Source organism: Vidua chalybeata, chromosome 24 (genome assembly GCF_026979565.1).
Source record: "Vidua chalybeata isolate OUT-0048 chromosome 24, bVidCha1 merged haplotype, whole genome shotgun sequence".
Taxonomy (NCBI): Eukaryota; Metazoa; Chordata; class Aves; order Passeriformes; family Viduidae; genus Vidua; species Vidua chalybeata.
In genome coordinates this window covers 3,358,796-3,375,735 of record NC_071553.1, presented here as the reverse complement: position 1 = coordinate 3,375,735, position 16,940 = coordinate 3,358,796, and the positions used below count along the sequence as shown (strand labels likewise).

At 45.7% G+C, this 16,940-nt stretch overlaps 1 protein-coding gene across 4 annotated transcripts in view; it reads left to right on the top strand.

The window, feature by feature from the left end:
• Positions 1–16,940, top strand: part of SRGAP2 (SLIT-ROBO Rho GTPase activating protein 2) — a 105,071-nt gene that overhangs the window by 48,735 nt on the left and 39,396 nt on the right. For 3 of the 4 annotated variants that reach the window (XM_053963821.1, XM_053963823.1, XM_053963824.1), the window contains 4 exons: positions 4,149–4,211; positions 7,270–7,485; positions 8,794–8,922; positions 14,910–15,134. In XM_053963821.1, coding sequence (XP_053819796.1) covers positions 4,149–4,211; positions 7,270–7,485; positions 8,794–8,922; positions 14,910–15,134 — 633 coding nt within the window. The remainder of the gene's footprint in view (positions 1–4,148; positions 4,212–7,269; positions 7,486–8,793; positions 8,923–14,909; positions 15,135–16,940) is intronic. The other variant, XM_053963822.1, reaches the window with a different exon arrangement.

Sequence of the window (16,940 nt, the reverse complement as noted above, 5' to 3'; positions counted from 1 at the left end):
CTGCTGCTGCTTTCCTGGGGTGCAGAGGAAGGGAAGGGGTGCTCATCACCTCCCTGGCTTGGAGGGAAGGGAAGGGGTATTCATCACCTCCCGGTTTGGAGGGAAGGGAAATCCTCATCCTCCTCCTCCTCATCCAGAGGAGGCAGCAAGGCTGGTGATGGGCTTGGAACACAAACCCTGTGAGGAACGACTGAGGGAGCTGGAGTTGGAGAAAAGGAGACTCAGGGGTGAGCTCAGCTCTCTCCACAGCTCCTGGAAGGTGCCTGTGCTCAGCTGGGCTTGGGCTCTGTCTGCAGGAGCTGAACAGAACCAGAGCACACAGCCTCCAGCTGTGCCAAGGGACATTTAGGTTGGATATTAGGAAAAAGTTTTTTACTGAAAGAGTGATGAAGTGTGGAAAATGAATTTGTAGAGAATTAGGCATTTACAGCACGGTGTGGCAAAAGCTGATAGGCCAAGAAATGCTTACAATGTGTTGTAATCAGGAAATAGTTAACTTCTGATTGTGATGGTGTGAATTATAACACCTGCATTGTCTCACCCTTCACATGAGACTGGAAATGGAATAAAAGTTTTTAAAACACCTCTCAATTGCCCCATCTCTGGGTCAGGAAAGGGCTTAATCCAACAATAAAGTTCTGGAATGGCTGCCCGGGGAGGTGGTGCAGTCACCAGCCCTGGGTGTGTTTAACAAAGCCTGGATGTGGCACTGGGTGCCAGGGTTCAGTTGAGGTGTTGGGGCTGGGTTGGACTCGATCTTTCAGGTCTCTCCCAGCCTGGTGGTTCTGTGGAAGGTCTGTTTGTGACCCCTCACTGCCCAGCACAGGTGAGGAGCTGCCCCACTCCTGCATCCTCAGGTGTGCAGGGAGCTCCTGTGCCATGTCCCAGGGATGCTCTTCCAGGCAAGATCATCTCCCAGCTCTGCAGGAGAAGGGTTTTACCTGGTCAGATAAGGAGGACACCCTGTTTGGGGGACACCCCCACCCCACACACACACCCAGCTCATTAGTGGAGCCAATTAATTAAGATTTTGTTGCACAAGCACTTCCTCACATTAAGGGAGGTACAGATAGATTTGGTTGCAGGGACAGCCAGGAGTAGATCACAGTAAAGGTGGTCAGAATATCTTTTATTTATTGCCTGTTTGCAAAATGAATTGTTCTGCCTCTGCAAAACACAAATAATAATAGAATAATAGAGAAAGTACATAAATAGAGAAAATACAGAACAATACAGAATTGGCTGCTGCAATAGCAGTTGATATCGAGACATTCACAACTGCCAGGACCTCGTTGTCTTTCCTTGGCATGGATTTTATTCATAATTCCGAGTCACTTTCTGGCATGATGCTGGAATCTCTCGTGCCTGTATGGCAGTGGGGTCAGCAGCCTTTAATCTGCACTCTGTGGAAATTCAGAGAAATTCTCTTTGTGCATCACCTCCACCTCCCTCCACTGCATTCGAGCAACAACATCTTCCTGACATCCAATCATCCAATCTATTTTCCTCTGACTTTCCCAAGCAAACCCTTCTGCTTCCTCCAATGTATTTTCATTTATCAGGGTCAGCCAGCTCAGCTTTTTTTTTTTTTTCTCCTAGACTTTTTTTTTTTTTTTTTTTTTTTTTTTTTTTTTTTTTTTTTTTTTTTTTTGTGGAATCAGTGCAGGGAACAGTTTTACATTAACAGTGCTCATTGCACAGCTCTTGTTCTGATGTCCCCTGTGATCTGTCTTACCTTCATCCTAATGGAAGGGTTTTTTCCAGCCCAGCAATCCAGCAGCTCCTTTCTTGAGAGCTCATTTGGAAGCACAGAGAGTTTTGTGTTTTGACAACGTGGCATCATCTTTACCCCTTCAACCCCAATCTGCATTAAAACATTCATTTTAATCTGTCGTATAATTGACGCTTCAGCAATTTGTGCAGCAAATGAGCAAATTTTCAGTGTGAGAAATGAGCAAAGTGAGCTGGAAAGAGCAGGGGTGAGAGGCAGATGATGGGGCCAGGCAGTTGCAGCAGCATTGGAGAAAAGTTCAGTGCTCAGGGCATGGCAGGCAGTCCCTTCCACTGATCACCTGCACGGGGAGGAAAAGGCAGCCAGAGTGTACAAGTCCTCGTTTCCCAGCCCACGCAGCCAAAGGAGGAGTCTGAATGTGCAGGATCAGCTTCTCAAGGTTGTTCATTTTCCCTTCTCTAGAACATTCTCTCTCTGCCCTGCTGAGCTCTGTCCAGCAGCTCGGCCATGGCATTCTGTCTGCCCTCAGGGCAGTGTTCACATTTTATACCAAAAACTCCGTGTGCTGTGGTTACAATAACGTGCCAATGTCTGTCATTGATGTTGGGCAGTGTGTCTGTGCCTGAAACCAACAGAAAAGTGTCACCAGCACAGCGGGACATGGAGGGCAAGGAGAAGCAGAAGAAGGTCAGGACATGCCCAAATCCCTCCATCTTGTCCCCTTGAACCCCATTCTAAAAAGCCCCAGAATTCCACTTTTTCACCCTGTGTTAATTCACCTACCACACTACTCAAACCCTCGTGGCTGTCATTCCTCACACAGAGTTGGCAGTTTTATCCACGAAGCCACAGGTGGTTTTGACTTCGTGCCAGGGTCTGCGAGCCCCCTGCCAGGGTCTGGAGCCAGCCAGGGCAGCCAGAGGGATGTGCTGGACTCCGACACCAAAGCACCCCAGCGACCCAGATCAGTGCAGGGCTGGGCAGCAGCCTCAGCTCCTTCTGCTCCCAGAGCTGCAATCCCACGGGTTTGTTCTGCCAGCTCCCCTGGAGGGTGGGAATCACCAGCTCTGTGCTTTTCTCTAAATCACACACTCCTCTGTGTCTGGTGCTCTTTTTTCCTGTAGCACCTGGGCAGCAGGGTGAGGAAGATGGGATTGGAACATGTGGAAAATCCAAAGGATTGGGCGTTGGATACCTGTGAATCCCATTGTGCTGCCAGCAGAGCAAATCCAGGCTGGTCTGAACCACGACACCCCAAAATAATTTTTAAAAAGTCTCTAATAAAGCAATGTTTTAATCTCAGAAACTCCAAGCGCTGCTGAACGGGACAGTATGGAGCAAAGAATAATTTAAATTTCAATCAGATAATCTTTCTCTTCTGGCTTTTCAATTTATCAGTGTGGTGTTTGGTTTTTTCCTCATGCCTTAGCACTATCTCGACTTCCTGGGCAGAAATGTTGGTTTAAGTGTGGGTTTGGCTGCAGTGCCTCTTTATCTGTTTCTTTTCCTGAATGCTGTAGGCATAAATAATCTTGGATTTATCAAATTTGCTTGCCCCAGTAGATATTAAACACTTGTAACACGAGGCTTCGAGCATGCAAATGCTGCCTTAGTGGGCAGTGAATGAGTAAAATCTATAAATTGAATTGAGTTATTCTTGTTACGTGGTGGTTTCCTTATCCTGCTTTTCTTCAGCTTCCACACCAAGCTGCATCCACAGTCTTCCTTGATCCCATGAAAACGGGAAAATTCCGTATTTTCAGGCTTGAAAATTGAAAATCTCACGTTCTCTGGAAATTTCCCTCTGTGTTCCATCAAGCTTTTCTTCTTTTTCTTTTTTTCTTTCTTTTTTTCTTTCTTTCTTTTTTTTTTCTTTCTTTTTTTCTTTCTTTTTTTTTTCTTTTTCTTTTTCTTTTTCTTTTTCTTTTTCTTTTTCTTTTTCTTTTTCTTTCTTTTCCTTTTCTCCCTTTTTTCCCCTTTTTTCTTTTTTATTTCTTTTTTATTTTTTCTGACTTTTTCCCCTTCTTTCCCCCTTTCCCCCCCTTTTTTTTCTTTTTTTCTTTTTTTCTTTTCTTTTTAATTTTTTCCCTGACTTTTCCCCCTTTTTTTCCTTTTTTCCCTTTCCCCCTTTTTTCTCTTTTTTTAATTTTCTTTTTTATTTTTTCCTGACTTTTTTCCCTTTTTTCCTCTTTTTTTTTTCCTTTTCTTTTTTATTTTTCTCTTCCTCACTGTGCCCATCTGAGATTTCAGTTTATTAACACTCCTGCTGCAGGGTGACGCTGCATGCCTCTGGGCTGGGCACTGATTGGATTTACCAGTGGTGCTTAATTGGGCCTAAATTATTTGTGGATGCCCCGTGCTCACTTCCTCTGCAACGTCTTCCTCAATTAACTTTCATTTCTCTGTTCTGTTGCAGAGCAAGGAAGTGGGACTGCAGCTCCAGGAGGACTTGATGAAGGTTTTGAATGAACTCTACACGGTAAATCAAACTCATTTCTTGGCATCTCCTCAGGCAGAAAGGAGAAGTGTTTGATTTCTCCCACCCAAGCTGAGAAAAGGCTGCAATCCCTGCTCTAAAGTTCCATAAATCCCATTTTTTTTCCCTCTGTCCTCGTGTTGTTTCAGCTCTCTAAGTGTTGTCTCCTCACAGATCTCAGCATTTGTTGCTTTGCTGCAGTGATGGCTTAAAAAAGAGCCAGAGATAGGAGAATTATTTCCAAATATGCCAAAAATTTTCGGGTTTGTGTGGTGTGAGCCTTCAGAGGCACCCACTGAGCTTATTTGTCCCTCAGCTCTCAGCAGAACAGCTCCTTTTAGAGGGAGAATTTCCCTTTTAGAGGGAGAATTTCCCTTTTAGAGGGAGATTTTCCCATCTGTGCTTTTTGCTTCTCACTAAATCCACTGGAGACACCAAAGAGGAGGAGGAGGAGGAGGAGGAGGGATGTGTCCCCAGGGGCTCATGTGCTGCGTGGGGATTTTTCTTCTCCTCACAAAGATGAATGGCAAAACCTCTTGCTGGATGAAAATTTTGCTGTTACTGAGCAAGTTCTCTCTTCTTTAAAAGCAGAACTCAGTGTTCAGTGGCTCAAAATGCCTTTTATTTTTTCCTTCCTTAGTGATTTCTCGGGTCATGACACTGAGATTTGTATTTTCAGGCCTTCCTCCTTCCAAAAGGTGACCCAGGGTTGTTTCTCAGGCCGTGGCATGTTGACCCTGTGGTGAAATTGGGGGTAAAAATCAGTTTTACAGAGTTTCAAGGGGTTCCCTGAAATTCCCTGTATCAGTAAAATGTATAGAGGGAATTGTTTCATTACAACTTGTTACAATTAGAGCCTCAAAGCCAAATACTCAGGCAAATCAGCACTCCAGAAATTGTTTTCTCTTTGAGGGCACAATTGGCTCAATTTTTGAGTCCTGTCATGGATGGGATCCTAAGGAAGGACATGGATTTGCTTCTAGAAACAGATTTTAGGAACAATTTCTGATCCAAGTTCAGCTGGCTCTGGAGCGGAGTTTCATGGACTGGGGATCATTTCTGGGTGCCAGGCTCTGACAGGTCATTTTTGGAGCCAAAGAGTGAATTCTGCTAATTTCTCTACCCCTGGAAGGAAGAGCTTCCAGAATTTGCTAAACAAAGTGATGCAAGGCATTGATATTTGTAATGGCAATGCTGGGAGTTTGAAATCTATTTATTCATTCCTCCTGCTGCAGAGCTCTAAATTGTCCCTTCACCAGAAAAGCTTTTCCTTTGCAAAAAGCCACTTCTGATGGTGCTAAAAGATGCTTTTTTTTTGCTGGAATTAAAACCACCCCACCAGTGATTAAATTTAGAGGCACTTTTAGAAAGAATTCCACCTCTTTTTTCTGCTGGATGTGGCACTCAGGGCTCTGGTGACAAAGTGGGGATCAACCAAAGGTTGGATGATCCTGGAGGTCTTTCCCAATGATTCCCTAATTCCATATCCAGAGGATTGGCAGCATCCCTGCTTTTAGGCAGAATGGTGAAATCTTTACTTTCTCTGCACAAATAAAACCCAGAGTGTTGTCCCAGCCTGTAATTTTTTTTTGTCCTGTGCCATCTTGCCCTCAGCAGTCACCAGTGTCCCCACGCCAGAGCCTGTGGCTGCCAGCGTGGCACAAAACCATTAAAAACCCATTAAAACTGGGATTTCTCCCTCTGCTTTTGCTCTCTGCCAGCTCAGCTCTGAGCAAGAGAGGAGAGGCAACTCCTTTGCATCTATTATTATAATTATAAAGGCCTGCTTTATAGTCTGAGCATCTGCAGGGGCTGGGAGTGCGGGTGTGTGAATTATTCAGGATGTTCTTTAGCACTGGCTGCAGTCACATTCCCTTTCATGTTTAAATCCAGAGTCTCTTTGAATCTGGGACCTCTGCTGATCCCTGCAGAGGGGGAGCACGCAGCCCACTTAGGTAAAATTGTGTTATGTTCTGCTGCAAAATAGCTGTAAACGGGTTTTCATCTGAAATAAATCAAATTATTCACAAGTGGAGCCTTTATTGCTGCTGGAATGGTTGACTTCATGCAATTGTGCTTTGCTTTTTTTTTTTTTTTTTTGCCCCCTGTGAGTGTTGTATCTTGTTTGTTTTGGTGAGGGATTCAAATTGCTTTGCACTTATGGATAAGAAACTGGTTTAGATCTCATGTCCTTTGGTTCTATTTGCTTAACACAAATCTAGACATTAACAGCATGTGAAACAAATGGGATTTTTGTGACTGGGGGTGGGGAGGATATTTATCTATATTTACTGATAAAAATGTGCTATAATAGAAGTTGTCCATACAGCACAGGGTCCAGATCTCCCTAAAGCCAAGAACCACACTTGCTTATGAATTAATTTCTTTATTTTATTTATAACTTTATAATTGATTTATAATTTTATTTTATTATATAATTATTTTTAATTACATAAGATACCCAGAAGTACTCCTATGTCCCAAATTTGATTTGAACAAATGGCACCTGAGTGGCTCTTGCAGCCACTGTGCTGAGACTGGATTTCCATGCTGTGCTGAGACTGGATTTCCATGCTGTGCTGAGACTGGATTTCCATGCTGTGCTGAGACTGGATTTCCATGCTGTGCTGAGACTGGATTTCCATGCTGTGCTGAGACTGGATTTCCATGCTGTGCTGTTCCAAGCTCTGATTCACCCAGATGAAAGGCTGCTAGGGCTCCCTTCAGAAACCTTACCTGCTGATGAAAAGCTCTCATTTTTCCTGCCATACCGTTTCCTTTGAACACTCAAGGAGGCTGGATTAGTCTGCAGCCTGGTTTTTTTTTTGGTTTTGTGCCTCCTTTACTGCCTTGTGCAAGAAGGCACACGCCAAAGTCAAACCAAGCAGCAGCTGCAGAATCACCCACTTTGATTTCAGACCCATTTTGAGAGCCACACTCGCTCAGGCACCTCCTGCCCTGCTTTCCTGACGTGGCAAATTCCCCTGAGTGCTTCTTTCTTCTGGTTCAGGTATTCCAGACCTACAGCTGGGCGCTGAGTGTTGGATTTTGTTGTCTGCAGGTGATGAAAACCTACCACATGTACAACGCCGACAGCATCAGTGCCCAGAGCAAGCTGAAGGAGGCAGAGAAGCAGGAGGAGAAGCAGATTGGGAAGTCAGTGAAGCAGGAGGACAAGCAGACCCCGCGCTCCCCCGACTCCACCTCCAACGTCAAGTTTGAGGAGAAACACGTCCGGAGGAGCTCTGTCAAAAAAATCGAGAAGATGAAGGAGAAGGTACTGGCAGGGTGCACAGGAGCCACTGATTCCCTCCTCAGAGCCAAATCTCACTCTGTGTGCAGGTTTTAGTAGCAGCCAGCTGAAGGGAAGGCAAACCCAGCAGCAGTTTCCTCTGGGACAGGCAGGTGCAGTTTGTGTTATCCCAGGGAGTGGGATGTGCAGGAAAATGGGATCTGCACAAAAATGGGATATGGAGAAAAAATGGAATATGCACAAAAGTGGGATATGTACAAAAATGGAATATGCACAAAAATGGGATATGTACAGAAAGGGGATATGCACAAAAATGGGATATGTACAAAAATGGAATATGCACAAAAATGGGATCTGCACAAAAACGGGATCTGCACAAAAATGGGATATACAAAAATGGGGTATGCACAAAAATGGGATATGTACAGAAAGGGGATATGCACAAAAATGGGATATGTACAAAAATGGAATATGCACAAAAATGGGATATGCACAAAAATGGGATCTGCACAAAAACGGGATCTGCACAAAAATGGGATATACAAAAATGGGGTATGCACAAAAATTGGGTATGTACAAAAAGGGGACATGCACAAAAATGGGACATGTACAGAAAGGGGACATGCACAAAAATGGGGTATGCACAAAAATGGGATGTGCACAAAAATGGGATGTGTACAGAAAGGGGACATGCACAAAAATGGGATGTGTACAGAAAGGGGACATGCACAAAAATGGGATGTGTACGGCCCAAAAAGCTGAAAGCAGGTTAGAGTGGGAAAGCAGCGGTTGCTTGCTGGAATTCATGGTTCACGTGGTTATTTTTGTTGTCCAGAGCACAAGGCCTGTGCTCCAGGGAGCCCAGCAACCCCAAACTGGCTTTGAGGGCAGAGCCAGTGGCCTCACTGGTGACTCCAGCAGTTCAGCTCTAAGGTTCAAGCCCATGGAAGGGAAGGAGTTATTTTTGGATGGATTTAGGCTCTGGAAGGACCAGGTTCAGGCTTTGGAAGAGATGGGGTGTCTGTAGCAACCCTCAGACCCTCATGGGCTTCTCTGGTGGTGCTGGAGCTGGGCCATAACCTCCTAAACCCCCTTGTCCCTTCATTCCTCCTTTAATCTTTCCCGTCCCACAGCCTCAAGACTTTCAATCCAGTGTAGCAATGCTCAAACACATCTAAATAATTCCATCTGCATTTCAAGTCCTGGAGTCCTGGAGTTCAAAGGGGCAAAATCTGTGCGAGCAGATTAAGATTTGTTCAGTGTTCTCTGGTGTTACCCAGAGTGCTGCTCACCTCTTTTAATGCTATATTCTGGGGTTTTGTTGTCTTTCAGCGCCAAGCAAAGTACACAGAAAACAGACTGAAGGCAATTAAGGCAAGGAATGAGTATCTGCTGGCCCTGGAAGCCACCAATGCCTCGGTGTTCAAGTACTACATCCATGACCTGTCTGATCTCATTGATGTAAGTGCTGCTGCTGGGGCCAGGAGCCTCCCACGCCCCTCTCCTCCCTCCCTCTGCACAGCTGGAAACCTCTGCACAGCTGGAAACCTCTGCACAGCTGGGCTGGGCACCTTAGGGGTGGCAGTGGCCTGATAATTGGTCCTGAAGCTGTCACAAGAGCTTTTCTCAGGTGGCCACCTGTGTTACAGACAAACTTTTCTCTCACTGGGAGGGAAAAGGAGGAGCTGCTTCGTTCAAGTGAAACCCAGCTTCAGTGTCACACTGCTGCCTGACATTTTCATTGCACTACTTTAGGCAAACCCACAAGATTTTAACTCAGCAGCGTGTTTGAAAAAAAGATTTTTAACTGCAGAAACAGTAGAAGGAATTTGGTAGGAGAGAGGGAGTTCAGAGGTGTTTCCTAAAGCTGCTTTTAACTGGTTTTGGAAAAGTCATTGAATTATGGAATATTCTGAGTTGGATCCCACAGGGATCATCCAGTCCAGCTCCTGGCCCTGCTCAGCCACCCCAAAAGCCCACCCTGTGCCTGAGGGTGCTGTCCAAGCACTCCTGGAGCTCTGGAAGGTTTGGAGCAGTGCCCATTCCCTGGGCAGCCTGGGCAGTGCCCAGCACCCTCTGGGGGAAGAGCCTTTCCCTGATCTCCATCCCAAACCTCCCTGACACAGCTCCAGCCCTTCCCTCAGATCCTTTCCCTGCCCACCAGGAAGGGTGGGCAGGGAAAATGAATGTCCCCACCATTCAGGGGACAGCAATTCTGCTTTTGGTAAAACACACCGCAAAAAAAAAAACCCAAAAAAAACCCCAAAATTCTGATTTTTGAAAACTCAGCAAAGCCAGTCTGGAACCCTGAGGTTATTGCCAAGGATGGAGCCACCCCTGCAGCTGGACAGGCTGAGTGTGGGGCAGTGGCTCTGGTGGATGCTGTCCCCTTCCAAGGCCATCCCTGCTGGAAGCACTCGGCTGCAGAGCCTGGAGGGAGCTGCTGAGGAGGAGCAGGGAGTGATGAGCACAAGAGTCTCTAGACACAGGCAATAAAGAGCACTCAGATCTCTATTAATTACTCAGCTATTAGAATAACCAGCACTCTATAACATACATTTCTTCAGCTGATGATAAACTCGCCTGGAGTGCTCTTTTGCCAGGTGTTGATTTAAACCTGTCCTTTGGAGGTCAGGGCTGTCACTGAGAGTGGGCTTGAAAAATGCTGTTATTCCCAAATGTCATGGTTTGCAGGATTGCTGCACTGCAGAGGCCTGGTTTGTTTATTCCTGCTGCCTTTTTAGGAGCCCTGTTTTGGTTAACGTTTGCTCAACCTTAATTGCGTGGCCCTGGGTTTTTAACAAATTAGAGCTCTGTATATATTTATATCAAAGCTACAAGATTGGGATTAATTTCACCAGCATCAGCCAGATTTAATTGTTTTAATTTTTTTTCATCTAAAGCCCTGTCTCTCAAGTCTTCTCCCAAATGCTGCCTGGTCCAGTTGCCTGTTTTTGGTGTATTTTAATTAATCACAGGTAGCAAAGAGTCCATTTGGGTTTCACGAGCCCAGAATAATTTGTAAGCACAGAGCTGAGGTGTTTCCAGCAGGACAGGACAAATCTGGGCTACCCAGCCTGGAAGGAAGGGCTGCTCTCCCTGGGCAGTCCCAGCTGTGTCTGGGGCATGGCAGAGCAAGAACCCAAACTTCTGAATTCCAGGGATTTGTCTGTTCCTAGAGAGGAGCCCTCGTGGCTCTGGGTGAGTCCCTGCCCTTGGAGCATTCAATTTAACTCTACAAGCTCCCATCATCTTCAAAATAAAAGTGTTATCTGCTCTGTGTTCAGGCATGGAAAAATGTGGGACTTGTCTGGGAGCACAGGATGGAGTTCAGTTATCTCATTGTTAAGACACAGGGAAAATAGATTTATTAATGCCTTTGATCCTGAAGGATTGAAAATTAACAATTATAACCAGTGATGGTTATCTGAGCCATCTGACTTGAATAAAAATGTGTTTTTTAAGCCAGGCTGTAATGCCTTCCCTCGATCTAATCATCTGGTGATATTGAATTTTGAAATATAATATAAAAGTAATCTTCAAAGTTACTTACAAGGAGATTGTGTTATGCCAGACAGCATTAAACTTTATGTTTAATGTCATGTTTATCCAGCACATTGTTCCCTCTGCAGTGTGCAGGGAAGGATAACAGGGAGTTAATTCTTTGTTGAGAGTTAAGAGCAATAAATTGTTTCTGCCATAGCCCAGTAGTTTTGAATTTCCTGACTTTGGGGACTGAGACAGCTCTTTGATGCTAATGAAATATTACAGTAATGGGGAAGTTTGCATTAACTCACATTTATAAAAGGGTCACTAGGACAGGATTGGAAAAAAGAAAGAAAAAAAAGATAAAAATGTGTGTGTGAGTCTCAGAGCCTGCTTTGCTCCTCCAGGAGTAGGTGTTCCACGGCTGCTTACTCCAGGATCTCATCCTTCCCCTTCCATGTGTGAATTGCATTTTAAAACAAAGGGCTTTTTCCCCTTAAATCTTCCACTTCTGAGGCCTGTTTGAAATCTAACTGGCAAAGGGTTAATCAGCTGTCATGTTGGGAAGTGAATTTGAATGAGTTATCATTAAATTCTTATAAAAAATTGATTTCCTTTGAGAATGGTTCCATCAAACATTTATATAACCCAGAAAAGGGATGGCAGGACTGGTGCATTTATAAACATGGAACACTGGACTTTAAAAAAAAAACCCTTTAAAGTGGGGGAGTGTGTTGGGAAATGTTTTCTGTCAGTGGCTTCTGTAGCAGAGAGCCAACACATTCTGCCTGAGCGAGGTGGGCTGTGACACATTAACTCCCCCGTGGATTCCCAGTCCTCCCAGTGCATTTCTGGGGACACTGGGAGGACAAACTGGTCACACTGGGAGGGTGCACAAGCGCCTGTCCCACAGCAGGATCTGTGTCCAGTTCTGGGCTCTGCAGTTGAGGAATGACAAGGAGCTGCTGGGGAAGGTCCAGCAGAACCCACAAAGATTATTTGGGGTCGGGAGCATCTCCCTGATGAGGAGAGACTGGGAGGGCTGGGGCTGCTCAGGCTGGAGAAGGGAAGGCTGAGAGGGGGTCCCATCAATCCATAAAATATCCCATCAATCCATAAAATATCCCACCAATCCATAAAATATCTCATCAATCCATAAAATATCTTATCAATCCATACCAATCTCCCATCAATCCATGCCAGTCTCTCATCAGTCCATAAAATATCCCATCAATCCATAAAATATCCCATCAATCCATACCAATCTCCCATCAATCCATAAAATATCCCATCAGTCCATGCCAATCTCCCATCAATCCATAAAATATCCCATCAATCCATGCCAGTCTCCCATCAATCCATGCCAATCTCCCATCAACCCATGCCAGTCTCTCATCAGTCCATAAAATATCCAATCAATCTATAAAATATCCCATCAATCCATAAAATATCCCATCAATACATGCCAATCTCCCATCAATCCATAAAATATCCCATCAATACATAAAATATCCCATCAATCCATGCCAATCTCCCGTCAATCCATGCCAATCTCTCATCAGTCCATAAAATCTCCCATGAATCCATAAAATATCCCATCAGTCCATGCCAATCTCCCATCAATCCATAAAATATCCCGTCAATCCATGCCAGTCTCCCATCAATCCAGACCAATCTCCCATCAATCTATAAAATATCCCATTAATCCATGCCAATCTCCCATTAACCCGTGCCAATCTCCCATCAGTCCATGCCAGTCTCCCATCAGTCCATGCCAGTCTCCCATCAGTCCATAAAATCTCCCATTAACCCGTGCCAATCTCCCATTAACCCGTGCCAATCTCCCATTAACCCGTGCCAATCTCCCATTAACCCGTGCCAATCTCCCATCAGTCCATGCCAGTCTCCCCAAGGGGTGTCAGGATGGTGCCAGGCTCTGTTCAGGACAGGGACTCCTGAACTACAACACAAGAACTTCCACCTCAACATCAGGAAGAGCTTCTGCCCAGGAGGGTGGCAGAGCCCTGGACCTGCTGCCCAGGGAGGTCCTGGAGTTTCCCTCTCTGCAGACACCCCAAACCCACCTGGACGTGTCCCTGTGTCACCTCCAGGTGACCCTGCCTTGGCCGGGGTGATCTCCAGATCACCCCAAAAATTGCAACCCCAAAAATTCTGTGAAAAGGAATTCCTCTGTTCAGTCTGATCCTGGTCCTTGTCCCAGTCCCATCTTTCCCCCACAGCTGCAGGACCAGCCCTGCAGAGTGAGCAGGAGCTGTGAGTGCCTCTTGATCCAAGGCTGCCTCCACACGTGCAGATTCTCAATCAAGCCTCTTTTGTTTTGCTTTTGGGTTGGTTTTTTGGGTGGGTTTTTTGTTTGTTTTTTTGGTCTTTTTTTTTGTTTTGTTTTTTGCTTGGCTGGTTTTGTTCTTTTCTGATTGAATGTAAAATCCCTTAATTCTCTGCCTGCAGCCCAACCAGCAACTGCAGCTCTTTTTCCAAGGCTTCACACCTGCCACAGCATGTTTGGCACAAGAGCCAGGCTTCCAGCACTCGGTGGCAGGAATTCTGTGGGAGCAGGGAATGGTCCAGCAGTTTCTCTTCCCTCTCCCACCACCCCTCCTTCTTTCCCCCTCCCTTTTTTCCCCTCTGCGTTTGCAAACAATGACAGTGATGAGACCCAAATGATGGGCGAGGAGGAGTTTTCATGTGAATTTTGCTTACAGAGCAGCACAGCAATCAGGCAGATGGTCTCTTTCTTTCCTTTTTGGATATTCTCCTAGTGGATGTGATCTTGCTTGTAATTCCAAGAAGGTGGGCTCCCTTCTTGCTCACTTTATGAGATGGCTGAAAAATCCAGGCTGGTTCTGATCTCATGCTAATGAAAAGCTCCTTTTTTTCCCCCTCTTCTGAAACATGAAAACTTGGCTCTGCAGCCGTGGTGGAAATGAGGCTGCTTGATTGTCTCCCAGTGACATCATCCCAGTGTCAGCCATAGCCAGGAAATTCTTGACCATAACCACTTCTTGCTTCAAAGTTTTTTGCTCTTCTGTTTCAGCCCAGCAATGAAATCATCCCAACTGGTGGCTGCTGGGTTTTGGATGACTCTCTTTTCATGGCCAGGTCATGCTCCTCATCCCTGAAGTACACGGGATGAAGCAGTTTGCTGGAATTATGGAATTATTTGGGTGCAGATTGGCCTTTACAGATGATCCAAATCCTGTGTCTTGTCTCTCCAGTTGCACTTCAGTGCCTTGCTTTCCTTTGAATGATGTTATTTAAAGATTTTTGGGTGTTTTCATATGAACAAGACCCCTAAAAGTCAGGTTAGAATCTAGAGAAATCCACTGCCCTGCTGTTGAACTTGCCACTTCATTTTTGGATGAAATGAGTCTCTAGTTCTCCATTAAAAATGTGTCTCTAAATCCCCAAGAAAACTCCACAAACTGTTATAATAATTTAAGCTTCTCCTATAGCTTATAATTTAAGCTATATAACTAAAACGTGGTGATAAAATTTGCATGGGGTTCCAGGCTGAGGTGCTCTGTGCACACAGTGAGGGACGTGCGACCTCCCTGCCACCCAGCAGATGACAAAAAACCCACAACAAAATTGTTCCAGAATCAGCAGATTTGGGCTCCAGCTGTCACCCTCTGACATAATTTGAGGCAGCAAATGAGATAAAAATCTCTTATCTTGCTGTGTTACACATTCACCCTCCCGTGGCTCGAGCCCTTGCTGGCTGTTGTTTGGTTTGTGGGGAAAGCACCTCAGGAAATGTTGATTTTGAAGCCATCCCACCTTTCTGTCAGGCTTGGGAGGACCTTGCTGGGCCTGGAGATCCGGGGCAGAAAATGTTGACAACCCACAACTCATTCCCCATTTACACAACGCCTGCCCTTTGGAGGCGTTCAGATTCCCATTCTGGAGCTTCACTCACCTGGAATTGTGTGTGTTTTTTCCAGCAGTGCTGTGACCTGGGCTACCACGCCAGCCTCAACAGAGCCCTGAGGACGTTCCTGTCGGCCGAGCTGAACCTGGAGCAGTCCAAGCACGAGGGGCTGGACGCCATCGAGAACGCCGTGGAGAACCTGGATGCCAACAGTGACAAGCAGAGGCTGATGGAGATGTACAACAACGTCTTCTGCCCCCCCATGAAGTTTGAGTTCCAGCCACACATGGGGGACATGGTCAGTGTGGCTCCCTCCTGCAGCTCTGGGTGTTTATCACCCCCAGTTTGGTTAATTGACCTCCTCCAGGGCTGCTTGTTTGGCACACTGGGAACTTTAAATTACCCTGAATGCAAATTAAATTACCCTGAATTCAAATCTCCCTTCAAAACCCAACAAGAGATCCATCAGCACTGGGATGTGCTTCCAGTGGAAACACAGATTATTCCAGGCTGGAGACACTCCTTCTGCTAAATTCCCATCACTGCATTTACCCAAGAGCTCTGCCTAGGAATGCAGCACATGGAATTTCCTCCTTGAGTCACATTAATATGGAATATTCTTTAAAATCAGCGTTTTTCTTAAAGCTCCTATCCCCCAGCACTCAGCGCATCACGAGGTAAAAGGGAATTAAATCTCAATTCTGCACTGCACTTTGTTTTTTATCCCCTACACAAAGCTCTGCCCTCAAACCTCATTAATACCCATCAGATGGTTTTTATGAGACACTGAAAAAGCTCCTCCTCAGCTCCTCCCAGGGCTGCCTGTCTTTTGGGAGCCTGAGAGGTGGGAGATGGTGTGAAGATTAAGCAGAGGCTCATGGCAGAGATATCTAAATTTTACTCTTTTGGTTATCAAAGCTGGATGATCTCCAGAGGTCCCTTGCAGCCCCAAAGATTCTGTGAAAAGGAGCAAGTGCTGCTGTTAAATCCAAGCTGATCCTGATCCTTGGCCCTTCACTAGAGGTGAAAATGCTTAATTAGGTTTAATATTAAATATGAGTAGGGGAGACCCATTAGGTTTCCTAAATGTGAGTAGGAAACCTGCTAGGTTTCATTCAGCTACAGGTTAATCCCCAAGACAGCCGCTGAATTTTGAGGTTGGAAGAGCCAATATAAGAAACCTAAACACTGTTTTTTTTGCAGCATCTGAGTGTGCAAGTGAGAGCACAAATGCTGCTTTTTGCATCCTCCTTGTGAGCTGGGGCTGTCAGAGGACTCTGCATTTTTGGCAGGGCAGACCCCTCTCTCTCTTTCATGGGTTTATCGAGATGTGGTTGCTCAGCTGGGAGCTGTTGAAAGTCACCCAGGCTGAAACTGCTTCTGAGTTGCAGTGTGGCAGTTCAGGGCAGCTGGTTGGATTTCCACATCATCCCCCGAGCACAGAGTGCAGGATGGTCTCTTGCAGGCAGCCTCTTCCTTTGGGCTGGGAATTACAGCCCCTGCTCCAGGCTCTTCTTTGTCTCTCCCGTTTTAAGTGAAACCTTCAGACTGCAAATGACTTTCCCTGGATTTTTCTGTGCTTCTGATGCTGTAAGATCGTGAGAAGAAAAGGAATTACCTGCAGAGTCTCATTCAGGAGCAGCTCCATTCACTGAATCATTTATCTTGCTGCTTCTCAAGGCTGGAGGAGTGTTTAGAAATGCAGCTGATGGTCTTGTTGCAATGGTGCTGCACACAGCAGATTAAATCAGAATATGTCATCCTGTGTGTGGGATAAAACTCCCAATTTCAATTCTGTCTCTGAAGAAACAGCCTCAGGCAGTGAGGTCAGTGTTTTCTTGTAGAAAACCCACACAAAACCCAGAACAAAACGAGAGGGAAAAGCTGCCTCATGCTGTGGAATAAGAGTCTTTCTGAGCAGCTCAGGGAACCTCGGTGTTCTGGTGCCTGTGACAGGTCCCCAGCCTGAGCTTTTTGATTTCAGCTGCCCTGGATTCATTCAAGAGTGACCTGTGCCTGTTATTGTGCTGTGCAGGTGGTTCAGCTGAGCAATCCCAGCCCCTTGTGCCCCTACCCCAGGATGCTTGGCTGAAACACTGAACCA